Consider the following 26,612-nt stretch of genomic DNA (forward strand, 5'->3'; position numbering starts at 1 on the left):
GCAGAGTTCTGACAGATCTTGCCTCGGTGCTTCCTCCCACTAGGTGACACATTCTTTATTTATTTTTCCTCTCCTCCGCTCTGGTATTCAGTCCATGGAGCACTGGCCCCGCGAGCTATTGTCAGTTCTGTTCTCTGTCCATGTCTGAAAAACCAAATGGATTTACAGGGTTTACTGTCGACCCCTCCCTTCATGAATATGGCTCAGTCTAATTCTTCCACTCTTATTTTTATACCGTCCGCTCCTTTATAATGACACGGTCATTATTCATCTAAAGCTGCTGCGAGTCCCCAACCTAAGTTGATCTTGTCGTGACTTTTACAAGTATTCTCGCAATCTCTTGACTGTTTTTATGTGCTCGAGATTTTAGGTGGTTGTTTCATGGCGTTTTCGCTCAGTGAGTCTTTAACGCCTACCTGGAAGCAGATTCAGTTGTGACGCCACTATGATGGGACAGGGGAGCCGTGATAGACAACTGACTTTAGCTCAGTAGAACAACTCTCTCTGTTTACCAAAGAGGCCTTCCTGTGATCTCAAAGGGACATTTCATTTTTTTCGGATTTGCACTTCATTGACCTAGCCGAGGTTTCAGTCAGACTACGCTGTGTCTCTCCTAAAAGAGCAATCCTGCTACTCCCGGTAAGCTGCTGACCTTTATCTAAGCTGTTTCATATACTAACTATAATCTTTTCAACAACACACACTAGCATCACAGACTAGAGGCCTGATAAGGTGAAAGCGTGCTGTAAGAATATATCAGGATCTGTCCAGGGTCACCGCCAAAATCGTACACTTGATGTATCCCGTAATGCATTATGAAAAGTAGTGTACAACCCATACACCCCAACCAAGCGATATATCCCAGACTTCGTGAATGGAGACATTAAGAGACCTTTTTAACCATTGCGATCATTGCATTAAATGATCATTGAAATTCTTGGGTAAAACCAAACCATTTAAATAGGCGTTGCTCTATTTTCTTGGGATTTGAGGAGACGTAAGGACACGGCACAATAATTTCAACATGTCCTTCTGGGTGCTAAGACCTGGGTGGCTGAAAACCAATCCGGAGCTTCTGCTCCAAACATTTAAACCTGCAGAGAAAATGCCTGCTTATGCCACCTTTCCGCTGGAGGCTTGTGGGTTGAAACTTTCCCAGCAATCTGGAAGAGGTAGCAATAACACTGTACACCTACCTATTTCTTATCAGTTACCTTGGTGGATGTGCAGTTCTTCACAGTTGGCTCTGTCTCTGGGCGACAGCTGAGAACAACAGCTTCAGTGGGAACGGGATGCAGATTTGTTACTTGAGCAATAGTTATTTGTCCACATAGAATAGTTGGAAGCTGTTGAAAAAACATTGTTCTTTATCTTTGGCAACCGTTCTCCAGCAATACATCAACTAAGATTTGGCACCTCAGCGGCAGGGCACTCTCTGAGTCCTATATATATGATAATAAATGCCTTAAGTGCTAGTAAAAGACATTATGAAAAGTGCGTTAATAAGTGTAAAGATGGTAGTAATAAGCTCTTAATCACGATTGCTGGGAGTATTAGTGTCAGGTTGATAGCAAAATACTGGCCTTGTGGACCCATTCTGAAGACGCCACAAAACAAATTAAGCCATATTAGCATTTTTACAAGGCAATGAGTAAATATGTAGAAAGAACAGAAGAGACCTTATCCCACCTGCAACTTCAGGCACGTGATAACCTCTGTAACCATGAAATTGCACATCATGGTGACCAAGTAGTTAGCACAATTCCAAAAGCTTGATTCCCAACAACACATGTTCAAGAGCATCCACATTAGGCTGAGTGGAGTCCAAATGGTCACCAGGTATGGTTGCATGCGCGCAAGAGTAGCCCTGTTACCACTGCGCTAGCCTCCAGTACCCCTCCGTAACCCAATATTAAAATTCCAATTGAATTGAAAAAGGGAAGTTTGACATTATAATTATGATTTTAAGCTGAAGTAATCGCTCGCAACATTAAATGCTATGGGATAATCCCAAAGCAGCAGCCTCATCATTTGTTGGCTTTAATGTAAATGCAAACATATCACCTAGTGACAAGCTGGGAAATGAGCTAATATGTAATGCTGCACCATACATGTTCCCAGCATTGTCCATCCCAGCAGAGGCCGAGATGAAAAGGAAGCGAGGAATCTGGTTTTACTTCATGCAAATGTGTGATGACACGGCAAAACCCATTGCTGAGAGATATTCGGTGGACCCTCCTCACTCGCACGGTTAATTTGATACAAGCGGGAAGCATAAATCCTGGATGATAATGCTGTGTTCAGGACAACAGCAATGAATATTTTCATCTTTTCCTGACTGGAGAGCAGCAGGAGGCAGGGAAATTAGTTTTGTTGTATTATGCAGATGCGGGCAAATTTTGCAGCATCTGCAGGATTTCAGGATTTCAGGTGGGTTTGTGCGTGTGTGTTTTTTATCTAAGTGCATCACATAGAACTCCTAAATGGGAATACATTTTCTCATCTGGGAAAAAAAAGAAGTGCAAAATAATGGTGGCAGGTCTGCAGAGTATCTGTGGCCACACTAATGATAGGTAAATCGGACTGGAGGCTGTAAAGGTTCCATTAGGAGTGCAGTTGTTCTCTCTGGAAAGGGGCCAGCTGTACTAGTTTACGAGACGGGCTGAGGTGACCGCTGGCGCGCCGGATAAGGGCTGCAGATTATAAGCTGGCGTGTACTATGCTTCTCTCCGTATGCAGGTGTCACAGGAAATGATGAAGCGCCCTGAATCTGCCTCCTGTTCCATCTTTAGCTCAGCTCAGCCTTTTTCTAACCTTCCTCACCTTTCTTCCCCACAAGAGTGCAGCGCTGACATGTGGGTACTGTGTCCCTGGCCCCTTGGCTTCAGACCCCAGAGTGCAGCCTCCCCGTTGACCCAGGGGACCACAAAGGCTTAAGAAAATGATTAAAAAAAGACCGAGGTGGGGAGGGACGGCGAGAGCCATGGAGCGTGTCCTTTGAGAACACGCATCTCATTTGTCTGAACAGCTCATTTTGTAAACAGGGTTTCAGCATGGTTTGGACTATAAAATATGCACAGTACATTCAGCGAGACTGTAGGGTTTCAGTTCTGATCAAATTGTGTTCAAATTGTGGTCGCACACCTCATCCGGTCTGGATCGAAGAAAGTCGAAAACCCTGAACCCTTGGATTCAAACAATTCTGGAATCAAACCACGGTGGCCAGTTTCTCAAAATATCATGAGGAAACACACTGAAATTTATGTTTTGAAATGATTTCCAATGAGGGCCGAATCAACACTGCGGTGATCAGATTTACTCGCATCAATGGCAGCAATGACCGCTTCAGTTGTCTTTCAGTTGGGGTGAAAAAAGAGATCTTGCTGCTGCATCTGTATCCCAATGAAATATAAATTGAAATCTACAAAATTGTTCAGATTCTGTTCAAAGTTCTTAAATAAGACAAAAAAAAAAACCCACAGGAACTCATCCATGCAATTGTACTTCTTGGACCCCTCATCATGTGGGAACCCCTGTCGACTGACTAGTGATCTGCTCCGTTCACACGTGTCACCAGAATTAAATGTCCCACACAAAGATCATTTTTTTTGCTGATGTTTGCTGATAACAATCCTGCCACGGCTTGGCGTTACGCTTCCCCCCATAGCTGACGCAGCTAACAGAAACACCGCTCTGATTAAAGTTTACCGATCCGAGAACAGAAGTGCATCCTTATAGCGGAAACTCCCCGTAAACTCTTCGTAAAAGTCCAGAAATTCCGTGTGAGCGTTCGGAGGGGCGTGCATGATGAATGCGACTGCACGCCATTAAAAGACTGGACCATGTGGTGCGATTGATATCGGAATCACATTAACTCATAATTAAATCACCTTTATTTCCTTCACGTTGGTCCCTTTCGGGAATGCTCATAACAAAACAAGCCGCAGATGTACTAAAATTTCATCAAACGAGAGGCACACAAAGGCAAAAAATAAAAAATAAAATTCAACTACGCGAAGCCTCAATAATGCATGTGATCATACTGCGCCTGCTCAATAATGTATGACCACTGACAAAAGCAGCCACTCTTTAACACAGAATTGAGGAAAATCAAGGAAGTGTATAAGCCAGCCGATAAATAATGAGTAATGCTCCCAGCAATGCAGATGGACCAAATCAAAACACACATGAAATATTAACCGAACAGGTCAAGCACATTTGGATCGGACCAGCACCGAAGAACCGGGTGCCCCTTTAAGTGATTTTGAGCGCGCCGTAAACGACCTCAGGTGTTTGCAGAACTGCATGCAGATGGGAAGAAACGCGTCCGGGACTGGATGCACTTCAGCAGAGTTCTTGGAAGCTTGTGCGGACGTGGTCTGACCTGCTGGAGATGTACGTGCATTTATTTATTTCCAGGCCCCCAGCTAGTCTTCTGCTCTTTGAGCAGCGGCCTTGTGGGTGGGCCTGATTGGGTGCTCCTAATGACATGCCCGAGTGCTGCCATCGGGGCGCTTTGGGCTCGGTGCCGCACTGCCTCTGGATTGCTGGGATACTGCTCAGACATGGCATGTCAACATTACTTACTCTTGCGCGATGCAGTGTGTGTGTGTGGGGGGGCACTTTAATTAGTGGTATGAATAAACATGGACGCAGACGTGTGTCTCTAGAGCTCTTAAATGCAAAAATGGAATTAAGACTGTACCTACGTGATTAACTAATAGATGCAGAAATAAGGAATGAATGCGAGAGGAGAACAAAAAGGACGGTCTCTGTGTTTGTAATGAGTCAGGCAGCGGTAGCCTTTAGTTCCCCGTGTCTGTTATCACTCTGAACGTGTCACTAACTGCCAGACAGCGACGGCAGATGCTGCTGCAATCACGGCGGACCACACAATTCATTAGGCACTGAATACCCGGCACTGATCTCAAAAAGTCCCGGTTCTGCTCCGAGTAATGAAAGTGGCCATAAATGGATGGCTTTGTTAGAAGCAGGGGCGAGTGAAAAAGGAAGAGAGTGTGCATCTATCAATTAAATGACAAGGACAGAGAGTGTTGGGGTAAATTAAGAGAATCCAATGGCCTATTTTTTTCCCTCTTCCCTCAGTGGAAATCATCAACACTAAATACGGAAATAGCAGATAAAGTAAGAAAATCCAATAAAGTGGATGGAAAATACAGCCACTGGCTGTCAGGAAAGTTGTCGTGGGTAAAAAGAAAACCTCCTCTGCTTCAAAATGAATTCTCACTCTTTAAGAGTTGCCGAGGGTTGTTGTGCGCCGCTCGTCACATAAATTGTATCTCTCGATTCAAGTGTGGGATTGTTTCTTTAGTTACTGTCTTCAACACTTTGAACGTGCAGCACCTCCCACAAAGCTCACCATCTTCTCTGGCAGTCCTGAAACAATGTTCGGTGAAATGAGGATTAGAAGTGGGCGGGTGGTCTCTGATTAGGTGGATAATAACACCACTACCTCTTTTTTCTGCTCTCTTGCTTGTTTTCATTTTTAAGGACTTGAAGACCCTCTAAGGGGAAACCTGAGGCGACCTTCAATTGTTTGTTTTCGCTCTTTCTTTACCTCCCCCGTCCGTATTTCAAATAAAAGAATATAATCAGTCTGAAATGATCTCCTCGCTTTCTTTTGTCAGTTCAAGATCATGGGCGTGCATATTGAGAGATCTGCTGGAGGAGAAAATAAAATCCAATTTGTGGATCTTCATGGATCAGAGGTTTTAGTAAGCAGAGAGGGAGAAGTCGGCCATTCTGAGACAAAACAGCACATATTACAACACAAAACTGTTGTGTTTTATTACTTTATTAATATTTACTCGGAACTGTGGCACTGCTTCCTCCAGATTTCTGCCTGCAAGGCTTGTGAGAGGGATTAAACCAAAGTCTGACCAACAAACTTTGCTAATGCTCAAGGATATTCACTGTTGTCCTGCAGTACCAACAAAAATCAATAGCTTAGTTTTGACTTCATGAACCTCACTGGAAAAACAAGCATATTTGAAGTGAAAGTAACATTTATTGATCTTTAAGAACATAGCAGTGGCATTCATCAGCCACCTAGCTTTGTGTTCCTGCTAAATAAAAGCAGATACGCACACTTTTGCCTAATTCTTATTCACATGGATGCTGATCTGTGATCTAACTAGCATGAAGCTACATTTTACTCTGTATCTGTAACTTCCAACATTTGGGATTCAAAGTTAAACGCAGCCTTAGATCTTGTCTTGTGCTCTTCTTTTTTTTCCTGAAAGTCAACCTGCCTGTGGAGGGGGGGGGGGGGGGGGGTCGCAAAGGGCCCAACTACCTGCAGTGAGATGGGGCCACAGTCAACCGATATTAACCTGTCAATCCGGCGGAGACTGTCAGGATGAAATTCAGGGCATCAAACACCTGCTACCTCTCCTCCAGGATCTGGCTTCAGAACTGTTACCCCGCTGCCAATGTTGTGTCCGTGCAATTAGAGGGAGAGAGAGGTAATGGTGCGCTGACACTCCTCGGGGTGCTAGATGGGCTGGAGGAGGGTGTTCAACGGGGGAACAACATCCCAGATGCGCGCCCGGTCCAGGAGTGCCACTAAGGCTTCACGCGTCAAAGCAACCATTTTTTATGACTTTTTTGCTGCAGGCATCAATTAGTTGGGGCTGGAGAGCTTGGCGTGAGACTGACATTCACAGCTACGTTGGGTACAAAGGTCACGCTGTCTCCCACTGTGTCAAAGTAAGAATGAAGAGGAATTCTGGAAACAGGATTATCTTCTGTTGTGTCCTCCTTTAGACATGTGACTCAAATGAAAGGACTTCAATAACTGAGGAGGAGCTTAAAAAAAACCCATAGAAGCACTGGAAATATTGCATTTTATTTTATTTATTTATTTTTTGGAGGAAACATCAAAGCGAGCTGTTATAATGGCAATGTGTGTGGGGGGAAAAAAGCTCCAAAAGAGAAAGAGAGCATTAAATGATTTGAGCAAAGTCCAAAAGTTTTTTTTTTTGTTTTTTTTGTTGGCATTAAAAAAGTGTGGTACTATCACGCAATGTCACATTTCCATTTTTTTTTTCCTTTCTGTGTTTGCGATCACGCAAAATATGTTAAAATTCATTAATATTGCACTTGTCCACCTGCAGGTGGACACAGTTGTGTTACTTATATCTTATATCCATTACAATTATAATGATTTAGCAGGTTCATTTTGCTACTTTAAGTCGTACTAAATGCCCTCATGGTGCTCTTCCAGCAAAGATTCCTGAGGTTCTAGTCTGGATTTGTTCATTCACTATGCATCGGATTATGATCTTAATTGATTATGATCTTGAATAATTATGATGTTGAGTAATTCTGCCACATTCAGCATTGGCTGAATGGAACAGTTGTCGTTTTGTGACCTCAAATGCATGATTGTTATTTTCTTCCAAATGTAGACGGTCAATCAATCAGGCGACCGATGTAGGCAGTGCCCTGGATTTGTTTCTTTTTCATAAGTTATACATGATAAAGGTCTGGAAATGGATCCCTTTGAGTGTGCACCACCACAGATTTAGCTACTGGCAGCCCATTTAATATCATCTCCATTTGGGTCATGGAGGATGTCACTGACTAAATGTAGACCAAAGCTATTTTTGGTTGTTACAAATGACTCTGCAAAGCAACAGTGACGCAAGAAAGATAGATCTTATTCGTTGAGGCCCAGGACTCATTAAATTGCAGCATCGGTTTTGCTGCCTTAAAACAACAACAAATGCAAACTGAGAGAAAAGACGAGTCAGCCCTGCTCCTCTTTGTGGCTCAGACTCTGGTGTTAATTCTTGTGCATTTGTGACTGGCAGCGCCTTAGAACTATGGAATGAACTGCTGACCCTTTGGCTCACTCACAATGATGGGGAACACCCCCCCGGCCCTGTGCACAGTAGCTCCATCTGTGAAATAGAACTGTTGTCTGCAGGCTAAAAGATAAACCCTGTCTGTCTTATTTACTCGTTTTTCTCTTTCGACTTCCTTCCTTCCTTCATCCTCGTCTGTCTCTCTCCCTCTCATATCCACAAATTGTCTCTCCAAATATTTTACACACCCACATGCAAATTACAGAGCTGTGGTGGACATTGGACGCCCTGCTGCGCATTGTCCTTGTGCTATTTGCGTTGTGCTGACAAACGCTTGCCCGCTCAAATGCGTCGTGGATGACCTGAGTGTCTTCGCCGGCACCTGCCTCAGAAAGTCCTGACTGCGGGCAAAACACTCCATCAGGCTGCCCTCTTCACCAACACCCAACAGCTGATTCTGGGAGGTAGAATTTCAGCTCTGACCTTGGACGCTGCTGCGGAGGTCATCGTCTCCTTCTCCCCCTTCCCTCCATTTTCTAATCCATGCCATTATCTCTAAAGCCAAACAGGAACAGGCTCTGAAACATTAGGCCAATTAGTCATGTAGTTTGCTTTTGGCAAGCCCTGGATGCACGTGGAATTGGTAATAAAGCTCAAGCTGCAGACGGACGCCTTTGATTTATGTGACGGTGCCAAAAAATGTAACCGTGAGGGTCACATCACGCGGGACTGCGCAGTCCACGAGCCATTACTCTTTCATTACTGACCATTAACGCTACAAGCCCAGGACTGCTGAAGTGTCACCATTTACATGGCAGCTCCACGGTTGGGTTAAAGTAACCAAAGAAATCAACTAAAAATGCCCAAATAAATAAAGTAAATAGAAGGCATCCAATCTCTGGTATCACTCCTTTGGTTTGCAGAGATTAATCTGTTCTCATTCACCGAAATGGAGTGAGTCATAGTTGAATCGAGGACAGCCGGAGCAGCTTTACTTGTCAGACTCTTCAGCTGGTTTCACACTTTCCTCACCAAAGACAGCATGCAAATATGGATTTCGCCGCGTTGGCGTGAACGCACCGCGTGGCTGTTGTCGCCAGGGTCCGGCGTTAAATAGAGTCACTCTAGAAAACGGCCGAGGTTAACGATCAGCGCCGTTACCCTGCCGGACGCATTGAATTTTTTTAATGATGTATTTCTGCGTATCGGCTAAAGGGAGGAGATTAAAGTAGTTCATTAATCAAACCTTGTTCATTTTCCCTGATCTGGAACGCCATGACCTCACTTGACAAAGCTTCAGCGGCACCCTGAAGATGGCCACCAGTGAAACGGACCGGGTGTCATTTAAAAAGTCTTTATGTGTCGGCCTTTATCTATATTAATGAGGGTCAACTAGATGTTGGTACTATTCGTTCTTATCTGCAGACCAACTGTAGGCCTTCTTTAGAAGCCGTGCACCCTCCCCTTAGCAGTCCCATCAAAGCTGTGGACCGAAGGGCTGAATGCACGTATGAGTGACACATTTAATAACGTCATTCAGAGCGACTAAATCATTTGTCAACCAATCGAAGCAGCTCTTCCTTGCAGGGAGGACTATATCATACATTAAAATCATGTTTAGAAAAGGATGCTCCTTGTTTTGTTTTATTTTACCAAATGCTTTAATGATTCAATGTTGCAGCATATGTTGTCTAATAATTCCACTCTGATAAATAAATACAGGATCAGATCTTCACTTTTGTGCGCATCCTATCCATTGTGATCTTTGACATATGTTGTTGTTGTACTCCGACAGCTGCGCGGCCACAACCCACAGCTCCTCCGCAGGTTAATGGTAATATTTTGGCTGTCAGAAATTCTAGTCCCCTGATTAGACGATGATCAAAAAAGCATGTGAGATACAAACGCCATGTTGGCCCATGATTATGTTGGCAGATCTCACGCATAAATATACCAAACGGACAAAAAAAAAATCAATTTATGTTGCTCTTAACATGGAAACACTTCCAGAAGGGTGAAAACTGTCCAGAAGGTGATGAACCTGTATTAATGTATGTTCATCTGCAATTTCACAAGCGTTTCTCTTACCCCCCCTTCATCTTTTTGCATAATCGTAATTACAAATTTTTCCCGTCTAATCAGAAACTGTGGCGGATATCCTGCGTCAACCTGTGTCCCATCCCCAGTTAATGTTCCCGATAATAACCGCAGCCCAAGAAATCTCATTATTTTTCTCCCCTTTTCCACCCTCGCAGACCTCCCTGCATCGTCTGCTTTGCATAAAAGTCAGGAATGTCGAGCTTTATTATCTTGGCCGTAAACCGGCGACTGTACAGGTGACTGTGAAGATGACAAAAAGTGTTAATCACCCAAGCAGTTTGCTGATGAGTCCTGTCCCTGTCTGCTCTTAGCCGAGTGTGTGAATAATTAGCCTGCCCCCTCTGCTGTGTCTCTTTCATCTAGCACCTCGCCGCGTTGGCTGGCACACCGTCGCGCCGCTGACAATGACAGCAGCCATCCGTGCCGTGCCACTGGCAGAGGGTGAGGTGCGCCCGAGCGAGGAGATGAGAGGAAGAGGACGGGGGAGAGACGGGGCTTCCAGAGAAGGAGCGTGTTCGGCTACGCGGGCGCTCAGCGGCCTTCCCAGTTTGTGTTTCACCCCCAGCCTTCACAGATGCGCGGCTCCTTTACCGAAACCACAGCTACTGCGGTGAAACATGCACAAACATTACACCAAAGGTCACGTATGAGCTGCTGGGGGCGGGGTGGGGGTTGGAGGGTGTTAGTAAAGGTGACTACTGCAGAATTACTACTGGAGGAACAACTGACCATCACGGCACAGCTTATCCACCTGCAGCTTCAACACCTGCTCCACAAACATTCAGTGGCATCATAGCTCACCCAGGATATACGCCCCCCCCCCCCCCCCCCCGATGTCATCCCGCTATATAACACCAACTGGCACACTTGCGAGAGACACCTCGCCAAAACGAATGTTTAGAAATAAGGTCCGTTAAAGAGCCGGGCCGCAAAGATCGCCGTTCCAAACCACTAAACTCCACAGCTGATAGATTGTTTCACTCTTCTGCATCCTGAAAGTGAAATTGTGGCTCCATAGTCAGTCCACAGCAGCTGATTATTTTAATATGCCGAGTTCCCCCAATGCAGAGGGACGCGGCAGCGACCCAACGCTGAGAGCCAGACATGCTCCTCACAAAGTAAAGAAGCTAATGACATTTAAATGTTAAATGGATCTCTGTCTTGCTGGCATTAATTAGGCAGATTAGTACCAAATCCCAGTAAAAGAACCAAATGTTTTGGCATTTTGGAAGCCTTGTTGCTCATTTCAAGGGTGTGTGATCACGCAATTAGACAATTTAATGAAAATTTGACCAGTCTTGCATTATTCATCCCATGTTTATGCCACCAGTCAAGTAGCCGTGTTTGATGACCTACAAAAACGGCGACAGCATCTGCATGTTTGGATTCGGCCTTAAATGCAGCCACATGACACCAGCACTGGAACGTGTGGCTAATTTTCAGCATAAGTTTTAACTTGGAAGGGAAATTTCACACACCCACACACACACATTAGGAATCAAACACGCTCCACAGTCGGCATTTTTCAAGACTCAATTTAAATTCGGTACGGTACGACTTCAGTCCCTAAATCAGTTTTATTCAGAGCAAATCTTCCCCGAACACCTGTTGCAAATTGTTTCTCTATGGCTGTGTGAGGAGCACCTGCGTGTGTGTGCAAACAACTGGTAGAAAATAGCAACTTCCCGTGTTCCAACTGTCTGTTTCGCCGCAGTATGAAATAATAATGTTTATGTTGTTATCTATATTTTCCTGCATGCAGGCGGTGAAGTTGTTGCTGCTGGTTTTTTATTATAATTATAAACGAGGAGATATATTTAGATGGAATTTAGCCAGATGTGGGTGTTGTTGCAGTTTAGATGGCAGTAACTCTTCATCTCCTGGGATTCTGCAGCCTTTGCCCATCTGGTCACACAGAAGCAAATGTTTTGGGGTGTTTTTTTTCCCCTCAGTAATTCAGAGTTTAATCTTGGTAAGTGGAAGAGAGCGTTTGAAGGGTCAGACAATAAAATAAATTAAAAATTTTAAATATCCAAATATCTATATCGCTCAAAATCCATGGCTCAGAGTACCTTTCGTAAATATTTACTGTATGTGAGATCAATGTCAAAGACTTGCAATTTGGTAAATATTTGTTTTTTTCTGTTTAGCTGTCTGGAGTCCAAAACAATAAAATCAAAGTGAAGAGTAGATTCTGTGCCAAAATTTATAGACATTAAAAAATTAGGTTTCCTGGAGGTTTGTCCTGCATGTTTTGGAGGACACACACACACACACACACACACACACACACGCACACACACACACACACACACATATCAACACACACAGAATGGTCTGACTTTGCTAATGTTTAAATTTGAACCCTGTATTTTTAGGCAAAATGAACCAAATGACCTAATTTGGTATATTAGATGAAGCAAAGAAACAAAAAGGGACCAAAAATGTCACGTGTCGTTATGAAATGCAATGCCATGTATCACATAGTGCACTGCGCAATATTTCCCAATTAAAATGTCAACATTAAAAGACTGGAGGATAAAAAATGCCCGCCTGAATTCCCGCTCTTTACACTTTTCTGTTGATTAGATCTTTTAAAAAGGGTAATGCGAAACAGCTTTGGATTTATGATGTCCAACTGAATGTGGTTAAAAATAAAGGGAAGAGGCAAAAATGCCTCCCGGTGATCTCCCGGTGTAACACAGTTCCAACGACTGGAGCGGGATTATGCTCCGACGGTGGTGGTCGGCGCCGCCACCAGCACTTACAAACAGCTGGAAACTACAAAAGCCCTCAAATCAGATCAGATTATTAACTTAGTAACTCTTGTTGGAGAGAGCAAGTTGGCCTTTTGGAGAGAAAGACGTCCCTCGGTGTGCAGTATGCTTTGACACGGTGAAATTATGTCCCTATTCTTGGAGGCTGCTTGTGGACTTCGACGGGGGCTACTTTTCACACGATGAACTAGCGGTTTTGCTCGCGGCGCAGAGACAGGCCAAAACAATCCTAAACACGCCCACAAACAAGCACAATTGCGACAATTGATCTAAGCCGTCCCGCCCAGACTGCCGCAATCCTGCGCAGAAAGAAAAACCATTACCTATGTTCCCCTTGTCTCTCCCTCTCGCTCCCATTGACACGTTATCTGTCTGTTTTTCCTCTTCGTTTTTCATCATTTGTAACCCCAGCCTCTCCCAGGGATGAGCAAAAGTGTTCCTGAGTCAGAAACTTGCATGATAATTCAATCCTCTTTTTCTCTAACTAGCCCCCAGTTGGCGCATTTGCAGATATAAATCAATGGTAAGAGGGAGAAACATTTTTAAAGTGTTTACTTCAGCACAGGTTCAACCAAAAGCCTCATTAGGGTCGATGCTGAGTGCAGGCTTCGTTGAGGGAGGGAGAGCTCAAAAGGCCAGCTAATCCAGTGGGTCTTACAGGCATGATGGGCTAGTCAATGTGCTGGTCCTGCATCCTAAAGAAGCTCGAGCTCCAGAGCCGAGCTAGGTAAAAGAGGCTCAGGGGAATACTTTGCGTGGTGCAGTTTTATTCTCTCCACTGCTGTCAAGGTTAGATGCTGTTAAAGTCTTAACCCGTTGTTTACGTCTACCGCTTGCCTCCTTACGAGACCCGACTACTGCTCGCTTTAGAGTATATGATCCAGGAATTAAAGGATCCAGCAGCCAGGAATTCTAATTATAACCTTTGCTGGCTATGCTGGTTCAAAGGAAGCCATTGAAAACGTGAGCGCGCCAGTCTCTGGGTCAGGATCTGTTTAAGAGTTCAGGCAAAGGACGATCTGACATTTAACTTCAAACCGCAAAGCACTATTTCATTAGTCCTCGGAATAATTGAACCTTTAATTCATTCCAAGAAGAGGAGAAAAAAGATGATGTGGAGTTCAGCTCAAGGCAGCAGCTCAGGTGTGTAGTCGGCGGCGTGTTCACTTCAGTTCAGTGAAGAATTGATAAGGCTCCTGGTACTTTGCTCTCCTTGTTTTCCTTCGCTGGAGGGACGTCACCGAGGTTTAATTTAGGAATTTAATTTCCACACACAAAAGAGGTCAGCGAAGGAGGAACAAATTGACAGACACAGCGGGCGGGTACTTGTCATTGCTTCCAAATGGATTTTAATAAGAACAAACCTTTTGGCCTGGGTATATTTCGGGTTGAATGGTACTTTCTTCTGTGAACGGCTAAGTTGCCTGTGTGCGTTAGCGGGCCTGTACGGATAGCTGGTCAGAACCTGGATCAAGCCTATTTTAATCTGACGCAAATGGAAATTGGTGGAAGGACAAGCAGGAGTGTCCTCGCCAGAGGCTGCTGGACCGCGTCAAATGAGCGCCAAAGCAACGGCACCGGTGGCCCTGTCGGAACGGTTGCTTTTTTGGGAAGCGATCCAGTAGCACACAGCTTTGTGAGTTCTGATCTTAGCCACTCGTTTAGACAAACAGGCGGTCGGACAATAGAGCCGCCCTCTCTGGGGCCGCACTGTTGTGATATCCATCCATGTCATGGCTTTTATGCTTCATTTTCAAACCATTACTCGCAGGCGGCAGAAATATTTTCCAGAACCCTTTAATATTTTTTACAAAGCTACTAAATTTAGAGCATTTACAACACAACCCAAAATTTGGTATGATATGGTGTGGGAATTGGTATCAGGGCTCAGTGTGGTTGCCCAAGTCGACATGGGCGGGGACGGAGGGTCCCTTCTCCTCAATGCGGATGTGTCATATCTACTTTGAGTTGAAGCAAGGAAAACCCTGCTGTCTGGCTGATCTGGGAGCCAGCTGCTGGTTATTGTTGTCTGTATAAAGCTTCACAAATAGAGCATTTTAAGTGCGTGGAGTGTATCGTTTTCAGTCCTCTCGCCAATGCATATAGATGAGCTTTCTGCATCAGCCAATATGGAGAACCGAGCTGATAATTAATTGATGAGCCGCCTCCCTGGGCTGAGGATGGACGGATCATTCCTGATGGGTAAGAAAAACAGGAAGCTCAAAGTGTCCACATTTGCACAACACATCATAACACATTAGTCTAATATTAATTAGTAGAAAATAATTAATGGAGGAGTCTTAACAAGCTGGATTTTAATGTGCTGACTTCTCTGAAAAGTGGAGGACATAGTTCAGATTTGGGATAACCAACATGTCGGTACCTAGAATAGATACAGATCTGATAATTGAGGTGGGTCAATGTTGCTATTTGTGGCTATAATATGCTGATGAAATAAACGAGAAGTTTCGACTTGTGCGACGGTCCTGTCTGAAGAACACATTGGTGAATTCTGTAGAAACCAATATAACAGGGGTTAATCTGGGCACATGTCACATGTCACAGATTTGTAAGCGAGCACAAACATCGGCGCCGAAATCAAAGTCACTAACAGTAACAGATTATTGTTATGAATAGATCAATAGCGTGGCTCTGAACCACATGATAGAGGATAGCCACGATTCAGCCAGTAACACTTTCATCCACGCTCATATAGACCGGTAAATTCCCACATGGTGAGTCTCCAATCAAAGCATTTACACTTTGATTTGACAGCTGATTTACCGGGAGAAATCAAATAGACCAGCTCTTTTATGCTGTCCTGTCCTCCACTGCAACTTCAAATGAGTTCCTGCCTCAAATATTCCACATTAAATAGCTTTCATCTTCCAAAGACGACTCCTTTTACAAGTGAAGGAGGGTTTGTCAGTGTCATCGGTGACATTAAGAAGAAAAACGAGGGGGAAAAAAATAAAATCAATCCATTATGTGGTTCTAAAACGCCATGATGGCAAGTCCTGTTGGCATTCTTGAAACTCTTAAGCTTGAAACGACCATTTTGTCTGTGTCAGAATCGGGGTGCAGCAGTGTTCCGGACATGCTGTACTCTGCTTGCTGCAATTTGCTCTTAGTCTTGCCTGTTTGCTGCACTCATTTGAAGCTTTAATTCTATGGGGTCTTGATTGCCTTCCACTGCTCATTTGTCTTATGCCCAGCAGGGATGTGGAGCTTTGTCTGCTTATGGTTCAGTTCTGCATAATATCTAAAACTGCATTAAACCAGCCCATCAGTCCTGTTTATGCAATAAAGCCTTTTCCTTCCCATACTGTCTCTTCTGTTGTTATTTATCTGAAATTATTCTACCATTCTATATCTCCCTCATAGCAGAAACAAGACCACTTTATTTTCCCGTGTTGCCCTTTTTTTTTTGCTCAATAAATACGAAAAATCAAGTATTTCTTTTAAAATAGCCCAGATATATAATGTTGCTTGTGCATATCCAACTACGGGATACAAGCTGTTAAATGATGTGTGGTTGATTTTCTGCAGATTATTAGTTATTTTCTTGCGCATTTCTGAAGCCAGAAGTAGCTACTATGTCACATTTGTGCTCCTATGTTGACTCTTCAGAAGCAAGATCATTGCTGTTAGCCTCGTTCCTGTTAAATGTAAAACAAATATTGCTGCAGTATTTGGATGAATAAAAGGTTCTTTGGTAATTTAATATTCTCATCCCTGCATCAGTCCCTCCTAAAATGGCTGATTGCTGAGACTGGTGAATTTGAATAAAGCAAATATTAAAAATAAAAAAAAGCATAATTTCTGCTGCGGCTCTGTCCATTTGATATTCAAAATGTCCGCACGCTTGTCACACACGAAACCAGTTCCATTTGCATGATTGTAATTAATGTTTAATGGTAGCTACACTGCAGAGTTCGATTAGACTGCACTTAGTGATCCCAGGCTTTGGCTAAAACCTGTGTCTTCTAGCATAAAATATGTGAGGTTTGTAGTACTTCTGCGGGAAAATAGCGACATGGATAATGGTTTCTGACAAGAATAAAGCCCAGGGTTGACGCCCTTTTGGTATAGTAGCATGAGTTCTAAAGAATGCTTTCTCTTTCCTGCCTTATTCCATCAAGCTGATGGTTTTAATATTTAAATTCACTGATTGAAAAGAAGAAAGCTCTTGTATTGATTGGCGGATACCTACTAAAGGTCAGTCTGAAAAGGTGCTAACCCGAGTGTTTTCAATTTTCTGAAGAAATTCTCATAATCTTAGTTGGCAAACACACCAGCAAATTAGATTTAAACTGTTTTCTATGTGGTTTGTGAATGTCAGATCCCCTTTGTGTCTAAATGGTACATTACAACTCAATGAAACTCAGCTAAACTGAGAAGGCGAATTTCAAAAGGCGTTAAATCGTTTCAAAAACATAAATTTCACAACATAAATCACAGCAACATAAATTTGGCTTGATGAGCCGAAATAGTGGCTGATTTGTAAGCGATGTGTTTGACTGAACCTGGCCTGTCTGAAAAGGGGCAGACTTGGTGGAAGAAGAAAGCTCTCGTAATGAACGTGATCGGTAAACAGCGCTCGTTGTACCGAAACTCAGCAAAGCATTAAGAGTTGTCGGCGAACGCTATGGCAAGCCAGAGACTCTGGCAAACCAGCAGGTCTGAGATCATTTTCCTTTTTGAGATTAGCTTTAGCCAAGTCCTGGTGGCGACCTGTGCTCTCCTGCCGTGAAACCTTTTCTTTTTTCTGAATGCTGCATTTTTATAAATGGCTTGTTCCCTAATATCTGAACAGCTTGCCTACTAAAGTGTTACCTTTCACCTCATCGCACTGCATTGGCGCAGCTCCCCCCAGACCTCGTGGGTGATGATCACTCATTACTGTTACACTGTGTTATTCATTCCACCACTTCCACACTGCAATTCATCATTTATTCACGTGACAGTTGTTATCTATTACGTTGTCCTTTTTGTAGGGGGGCAGGAATGAGCAATTTTATGCAACATTTGGCTTCCTTGCATCCCACAGCGCTACATTGATCCTATTTCTTCATCTCCCTTGACAGAGCGCTGCCATCTCCAGGGTCAGATGATCGCAGGATATTGACAAGCAGCATTATGAGGAAGCAATGCAGCAGACATGATTCCATGACCATTGCAATATGTGAGAGCGCTCTCCCAAATAAGAAAAGACATTTGAGCCGGTGTGCAGGGCCCTCTAATAAGGTCTGGGATAAGAACGCTAATATGCATCAGAGTTGGCAGAAGTGCAGCCTGTGTTTTTGTTTATAAATAGCTCCAGCCAGCATTAATAAGCTACCATTCGTCCTGTGATCATCAATCACTCCCACACTGGCTGGCGTGTCCCGTCGTTCATCGGAGGGAAGGTGCACCGTGAGTGGTGCCCTTGCACCCCTGGTGGTGCAAGTATGTAAAGTAAAGCTTTGGTGAAGGGGACAGACCTGAAGGGGGGTTGGCCTAGGGTTAGGGTGGGTGTTGGGGTGGCTGTGTTTGGAGGACGTGGGGCGGTTCAGATAAAACAGGCTGCTCAGTTTTCATTCTCCGCCTGTCTCTGCCTCGCTATCTCCCTTCATCTCTTGTTCTTTGGAGGAGCTTTATGGGAAGGCTTTGAGGATGCTGCAGGGAGAGGATTACAAAAAGATGATGAGGGCCATTTTGCACTGTTGCAACTAGATTTTCAACCATCATGCACACTTCATTTTATTTTTTTTCTTTTGAGTCTACTCCTATGGATGTACTTGAGGACACAGATACCGTGCACAGGCACAGCCACACAGGGATCTCTATTGAACCTTGTTTAAATTGTGCACTGCAAATGAACAAACACACATGAGCACACACACACAGTCACTGTTACCATGGCAAAAATACAGTAGGAATCCAGCTGATCCTTAACAAAATGGTTATATAACTATTACGCCGTTGTATCTTGTATCTTATCTAAGCCTGCCTCTCTGTTTCCTTTCAGCCTGGCTCTCCACGTCTGCTGCACCTCCCACCAAGTCACCATTGAACACATTAAGGACATTTGTAACTGGCGATAAGCAATTGTTTTATTGGGAAAGCGAAACAGCTCAACTGCGACTGTGATCAACGCCACCCTCCCGCTATAAAAATGAGGCAAAAGTAAGATCCCATCACTTTGGGATCTTAATTGGAATCTCAGTGCTTATGGGGGGAGGGGGGCGGGGGGTAAAGGGGTAAAGAAGTTAATTAAATGCAGCCGAGTCGAGAAACAGACACACCTGGCACCCTCACCCTGCCTCCCCCCCAAACATGTAGACTTCAAACCTCACCTCCCGGAGTTCCTTCGCCACATCCTTGAGCTCTATGAGGATGCCTTCCAGCTGGCTGATCACCATCTTCATGTGGCTGCGGATTCGTTCTCTCGGGCTGGGGGTCTCAGAGGTGTCCCGGGCCGGAGCTCTGCTGAGGGACATCCTTTACAGGGCGACGTGGGGCCAGTGGCCAATAGGCTGAGGGCGTGGGGGAGCCAAGTCGGGGTCCATGTCTTTGGCTACAAGGAGCCTCAGTGCTACTGATCCAAACAAGGGCCCCGGCCACGCAGGAGGACCTCAACATCTTAAAAGCACCTGGGCAGCCAATCCTTGCCTCGCCCGCACACTCGGCACAGGGTCACTCTCTGGCATCCATGCTCTCTCGTAGATGCCGCCGACAATGAAGCAAAGGGGATCTTCAGAAAAGTCAAATGCTGTAAATCCATGAAAAAAAAGAAAAAAAAAACAGGCAAAAGCTGATATGAACTCTTACATAATCATTTTGTGTGGGGTAGAAAATCTTCCAGAAGGAATGCTGTGAAACACCTGTCTATACAGGTAAAAGGAGGCTTTCTCCCGTTTCCACTGGCCCTGTGCTGCTGTGTCGACTTCGGAAAAACAGTGACATAATGTCACCTTCAAACAGAAAAGAGAGAGCAGGGAAATTGTTTTAGTAGAGAAAGCTACCCAGCATAGAAAAATAGAACTTTCAGCAGTGCCTTAATTTTCAAAATGATCTTGCTCTACATTACTGGCCAGTGGGGACAAGATTTGCCTTCTAAATATAGTCCCTCAGTGAGCGAGAATGTCTGTGAAGAGATAAAGGACGGATCCTGTTTGGGTAAAAGGGAGATATTCCTCAGTGTAGTGTGGCTATTCTCCCAACAAGAATAAAGGAAAAAAGACTGTCAGTAGAGCCAGAATAAACTTTTCTTCAAGTCCAGCCGCTGTGCTGCCGATGGCTCACTCGCTGTCCTTGGTTTCTCGGGGAAAAGATGAAGGTAGGTGTAGGTCCGTTCGCGACTGTCCAATCTGCTCCCCTCCTTCAAGGAAGAGCTTATTCCAGGTGGTGTGGGAGGAGAACGGATTGATTTCCAAGCTAGCGGAACGTGACTTGTGATGAGGATTTTCGGAGGGATGCCAATAAAAAGCGTAACGTCAATGAGACACAGTTCGACGTGGAAGGGGTGGAGTTCGCGAGCACCTTCGGTAGGATTTTAGGGGGGACAATTGTCTCAGGCAATGGTGCTATCCAAGTGCTGTCACGAGATTCTGACCAGCAGCAGTCCACGGTGATGTGCTCAAAAGAAACCCGGGGAGGAAAAAGAAGAAGAAGAAAGGATTCTCTTCTCTTCTTCAGTTGTTGCTAAGGGAACCCAATCTGCCTTCTTGTGCTGTGATTGGATAATTATTTTACTTCTTATCCATGTAGTGTATGTGTTCCCTCCGAGGACTCTGTTCAGAGTGGCAAAGAGCCGTGTGCCATGCTGCAGGACCGGATAAATCCTAGAAAAGCTGCCCAGAACAACCCCAGAGAAGAAGCAGGGAGGAGAGCTTCTCGCCAAATCCAGGGCGATGTCATCGCTTCAGGACTCGTTGGCCAATCACACATGGCACCTGGACAGACGAGGAGGGAAAGCAATCACTTATTTTCTCATGTACCATTCCCGACTTCTTACCTCGCCCCATCTGTCTTCCGAAGACCGGAGCAGAAAAGAACGGAGCCCAAAAAAAATAAAAAATAGAGTGAGGGAGCCTCAGAGATGGACAGGAACTAACTGCTCTGGCGTTCTTTAGTAGCTGGTGTTAAAAATGCAATATTTTCTTCTCTTTACCTCCACATGCGCACACACACGAGAACACACACCCACTCACCTTCCCCGTGTATCACTTTGCTGTTGCTATGCCCGGAGCTCGCTGTCCACGCACAGGAAAGTCATTCATGCTACACACAACCGGCTGGTTCTTTAGCGTTCCCTCTGTCGTGCACACTGACATCTTCTCTTTTCGCAGCTTTGACACTCTCTCTCTCTCTCTCAGTCCCGCGCACACACACACACACACACACCTCCCTCTCACACACACCACACAGCTCTCTTTTTCCTCCCCCACTTACTGTCTTGACAGGGAGAAGCTTCTATCAGAAGGTTATTTCACTCTGAGGCTGTGGCTCATCAGAGGAGGAGTAGAAGTGGAGGATGAAGCTGTGGAGGAGTAGGAGGCAGGAGGCATGAGATGGGAGCGATGAACGGCCCTGATAGCACTCTGAGAAGGGATAGAGGAGGCTTAGAGATGACTAACAGCCAGAGTGGCGTGGAGAACTCCTGCTTCAGATTGCGACGCCGCTGCAGCCGCTACCATCACTCAGATAATCGCGCTGCCAAAAGCGCATTACCCATCATCCCCGTCAGCACTCGCTTGCATCAGGAGGTGGAAAACAGAGTGGTAGAACAGCTACAGTGTTAAAAAAAAGAAGAAAAAAAGCTGTATGATTCCTATTACAGCCTCTCTCTGTGTGTCTGTCAGCTTGGTTTTGTCTCTACCTCCCTCCACTTTCTCTGTCACTCGCGCTCTCTCCCTTCCTCCATCCCGGTCTTCCTGCCCCTGCTCCCTCACTGTGTCCTCGCTGACTGCCGGATGAAGAGAAGCTGATGCCAGAGTTTATCTTGGGGCTCAGGCTCCTGCCAGCACCACTCTGCTCTCCTGCTCCGCTCTATGGAGGGAGGGGCTTGGTGCATTAAAGGTACAGTGCACTCTTCGGCTAGCGTGCACACTTCTTCACTATCTGTTCTCACGCCGGCTATCTAGCCTTTGTCACAGTTCTATCGAGGATGCTATCTCCCTTTTAAATCACCACGAGTTCTTCCTCTGCCGCCAGCTCAGCATTCTGCGGGGGCCGGGGGTCCAGAAATCACTGTGCTGCCCCATCATTAATTTACAAATTCAAAGTTGCAGCTCGATGACCTCATCTGACTGGAACCAGGAGGGGAGGCCAACTTTGATTTCGCTCTCCCCCATCTTCTTCGTAAGCATTTTACACCAAACACAACAGCCCCGCATAAGACGACCAGAGGCAATTACACTAATATGAACGTGGTTTCTTACTGAAGCTAATGGAATGTGAATCCAAAGCAAATTCATAATGACAACTTCTTGAGTATCGCATGCCAGGATTGAGAGAAGTTCGGCCGGAGCAGCTTTGCATAATTGTAAAGAGAAATGCAAAGGTGGATCGTCATGGGGGGGGGGTTGTGTGGGTCTTCTGCTGTTCCTTCATACCCACGCTGTAAGGCTAATTGAGGGAATATTCTGCAGTACAATAAAGTCTCATTTGCATATTTTCTCTGATTAATAAGTAATAGGGTTTGGCTTTTTAAGTAATATAATAAAGTAATGCTTTATATTTCATGTTATCCTTTCCTGAGCGCATAGGCATATTCTGCCATCATAGAAGCACGTTGAATTTCCCTATTCTTAAGTGCACCTTTGCCCTATGTGGAGGACTTTGATGGGGCCTCATTTCCTCTTTTTTCCATCCTTTTTTATGCTTTTTTTTGAGCACATGCCTGCTAACTTATAAAATACTCTTGTCAAAACAGCGAAACAAATGCCCTTGAGCAACTTTTCGTGCCTTTGCTTAGCCTATGTGCTCATATGGAAACTTTTTGTCATTTCTGACATTACTTTTATTCCTAAGCCTTGCAAAGCATTCGCTTGCTTGGATTTCCATGCTATATTCTTTCTCTCTCTCTCTCTCTCTCATATGCTCAATGACCTCTGAAAGAAAGGCCCAGGTGTACAGCTCAGATAGCTCCATGTCAGTGATGCCTTCATTGTGAGGAAATTGGATTATTTACCCTATAAAATATTTTTGTGAATACTAAGGTCATTGTGAGTTTTACTAGGAATTTGGAGAAGGTCCAGCAAAAATATTGGTTTCACTTAATATTTCTGCCTGGGATTTATTGTGTCGTGCTGTTTATGAAGACTGTTTTATAGAACATTATTTCTTCCCTGCCCTGTGCACAGGCTCACAAACACGCACAAAGACGCATAAACACACACAAGCACACGCACAAGCACAGGTAGGGGCGCAAAGCCATAAAGACACACATCAAATACACACTCATAAACACCACAGTGGCTATTTCTGAGTGGAGGAAACTATATTGGCAATTTGGTACTATAGGAATAACGCCCAGAAGATACTTTATATCAAAGACTGCATTGCTTATTTAATCCCATTTCATCTCAATAGCATCCAGTAAGCCATTTAACAGAACTGCCTATGTCTATTTATACTCTCAAACAATGGTTTCCCTGTCAAGGAATAAAATAACCAGTTTGCTTAAAATCTAGCTATGTTAAAAAAAAAAAAAAAAACATTGTCTAGATGTTAAAATTTGCTCACAACTGTAAGCTGTAATTTCACTTCCAGGATGTAGCAATGTGCAAAATGTGCATACATCTAAAACTGTACATAATGTCGGTACGCTTGCATTTCAAATCAGTGCGGGGTGTTATTAATTTGAAGCCTCAAGCTCCAACCCAGCCATCTCCCAGCAATACATCACTCCTTCCCCTTGAATAATTAGCTCTCATTCAGTTCTCAATACTCTTGATTCTCTTCAGTGCACAAAAAGTCTGACACACAGGGCCTCCTCTCTTCCAGGGCTTTTGCTCCTCCAACATCCACATTCAGCAGCTAACCAAGCCTCTCAGTATTCTGTGTTCTCACTGTCAGTATTCTGCACCCATCTTTGAGTATCTTGGACACCTGTACCATGTGCTTTATCCTTTGCTGTTCTATAGAAAGATGAAGGATGTCATCTAAATATATATATAAAACAGAAAATTTTGCTTATTATCTCTCAAATGATTAAGTCTGAGTTAATGATTCAGTTGCAGACAAGTTATAACTGAGTGCCAAGATTTAATTATTGCAGGAATGAAAAATAAAAATTGATTGCCAGACAATTCTGAAAACTTATAAATGTGTCATGAGACAATCTTCAGACAGACTGATGGTAGAAGAAGAAAAAAATCAGTTTTTAAAAAGGAAAGCTTCATTATAGAAAAATGTCTTCATCTGCCTCCGTTGTGCCTGTCCTCTCCTGGCCATTGCGTGGCGCTGTGGTGCAGTTGTGATGCATTACCTTCTCTCTGTTCTCTCACTAAAATGGTGGACAGATACAAAAAAGTTGCACGCCAGTATGGTGCTGCTGCGCTGGAAGATTAGTTCTCATGTCACACATCTGTTGCACGAAGAGATCTCTTATCAGAGGAAGATTAATTGCATCTTTTCCGTGCATGTTCAACGCAATTTCGTTGATAATTGTAAAAGGTCAATTGCAGTCAGTTTAGTGTCTGACATCATTTACTTAAAAGTGTGCACAGTCCAAATGGTCAGCAGTCATATAATACACTCCCTCCCTAAGAGGCTTATGTGTTTTTCCATATAATCTCTGCCATCGTAATTCCCTGGCAGATTTTTTTTCTCTTTCTTTTTTGGCTTTTCGATGACTCAGACTGAATGATGATTACGGATCAAAGCACATGAAAGGCACATCTGGCATCTCCAATATGCATGGCCAAACACAGGCAGGCTGCCGCATGTTTATGGTTTCGAGTTGCCGCCTGTCTTACAGCGACACTGTTGAATGACCCGACAGACCATAACACACTGTGATGATGTGATGGGTCGCTGCTTGCACGTAATGAAATAATAGTTAAATGTTCAATTGAGCTCTTATTTACCTTTCTGTCTCTTTCTCTCTCCATATATATGTATACTTTCTTCAAGCATGCGCTCATTATAATTTGCCCTCCAGGAGTCTCAGCAGCCTAAGATCTTCCTCAACATCTGAACACATGCAGCGGCATCTGTTATGGTTATTTGTCAGGACTGGCCTATTTGCATTCCAGCTGCTCTCCAGGTGTGTTTTACCATAGAGAAAGACAGCAAAGACGACAACTGTTGGCCCAAATACCTTCATTTCTATAGTTGCATCAGTCACAGCAGGGATTCAACAGCCCCCACTCCCCCCAAGAGCCTGTTCCAGGTTTTTTCTTGCCAGGTTTGCCAGACTCCATGTGCCCGTATAGAGCCTGGAGAAGATTTTGACTAACAGACACCCTGTTGCAGCTCTCAAAAAATCTGACTGATAATAAAAGAGCCCCATGTTGGACTGGTTTGCGGCCTGTTGCCTAATAAAGCTGACATTAAAATTAACCCACAACCTGGCCGGAGTCAGTACTGACATTCAGACAGAAATTAGTTGTTGCTTTTGAGACATGTCAAAACCCAATATAGATAGATATAAGAGGCCAATAAAATAAACTTTATTATGCTTTTAAAACCATTTCATCTTTTGAAAAATTGCAAAACATTCTGAAGCTTGATTTACATTTTTTTAAAGTATGGAGTGATCGGTCTTCCATAAAAGCTCAGGTGACCTGTGGCCAGCAGGGATTTGTCACTGCGAAGCAACAACTGTTGCTTTCAGCTGCCATTAAAATCCGCTTCACCTGGTTTACTGTCAGTGGACTGTGGCAGCGTAGTGACGGTGGCCAGTGGCACTGGCCCAGCGCCACGGCTTGGCCCTGGCGACCATGTATTGTTCTCTCTATTTCCTGCAGTGAGAAAAGAATTATACAGAAGACATGTCGCAGCTGCTCAGGCTTTCTCAGAGCCTAAGGGCAGCAAATCCAGATGCCAGCCAGATGCAGCAAAAAAAACCCAAATGCATCAACATTCTTCCATCAATACCTGCCACCAGCTGATGTATCGCTTGTTAAATTACTTCTTGCTGTGAGGGAAATCCATACTGCCGTTACTTTAAACATATGCTCTGTGGTTGTTATCTGTAAATCAGCTTCTCTTGGTCAAGTAATAATCTGGATCGAGTCAAGAGCAGCTTCTTACTCACACGTGCTAAAATAAACGCACTCAGCCGCTAAAGACTGAAGGATTGACCGTTCTGTCCGATATCCTCAAGTGTGGGTCGTTAAATACGGCTGAAACGGTGGCTCTCATCAGGTCTGATTGCTTGCAGGTATTCCTTTTATGTTCAGATTATACGTCCCTGATTATATTTCTGGACGGGCTACAACAAATTGCAGGATTCATCGGCGTAAATGTCTCAGGCTGTTAGAAGGACGTCGTAAAATGCAGATGTACATCAGGTTAATGCCATCACTCAGGACCGTGGAGCAGTTCAGTTCAGTGTTTGATTAAACTTTAAAATAACACCACTCAAGCTTTGTATTGACCAGTCAGTGTTTACTTGAATTTAGTTTAAAAATGCCTTAAATAAATCCAGAAAGTCATTAATGACCAGCTGGCAATGCAGCCTTTAAAGGAATGTGTAAAGCAATTAAAGTCAAAATAAGTATTTCTTTTAAAAAAAAAGTGTTTGATTTGTTTGTTTACCTCCAGCATCTGCAGCATTTCGTATTTAGGGATATTCTATATTTCACTTCACCTTCCACAAGGACTATTCTACTTGTCTTGGTCGAACCGCTCCTGATGGTAGCCAACGACTTTAAGAATCCAGTTAGTTAAAATGGAATTATTTTGCCTTGCC

General features: G+C 44.1%; 1 protein-coding gene across 2 annotated transcripts in view; it reads right to left on the reverse strand.

Annotated features, from left to right (window-relative positions):
* Positions 1-21,695, reverse strand: part of insyn1 (inhibitory synaptic factor 1) — a 37,846-nt gene extending 16,151 nt beyond the window's left edge. Inside the window, exons 1-2 of one of the 2 annotated variants that reach the window (XM_003969581.3) lie at positions 21,143-21,695; positions 19,045-20,643 (exon numbers count right to left, since the gene is read on the reverse strand). In XM_003969581.3, the coding sequence (XP_003969630.1) occupies positions 19,045-19,188 (144 nt within the window). In that variant the 5' untranslated portion in view covers positions 19,189-20,643; positions 21,143-21,695. Of the gene's footprint in view, positions 1-19,044; positions 20,644-20,901; positions 21,105-21,142 lie in introns of those variants that run through there. The other variant, XM_029846546.1, reaches the window with a different exon arrangement.
* Positions 21,696-26,612: the final 4,917 nt, after the last annotated feature.

The sequence above is a fragment of the Takifugu rubripes genome, chromosome 13, assembly GCF_901000725.2.
Source record: "Takifugu rubripes chromosome 13, fTakRub1.2, whole genome shotgun sequence".
Classification (NCBI taxonomy): domain Eukaryota; kingdom Metazoa; phylum Chordata; class Actinopteri; order Tetraodontiformes; family Tetraodontidae; genus Takifugu; species Takifugu rubripes.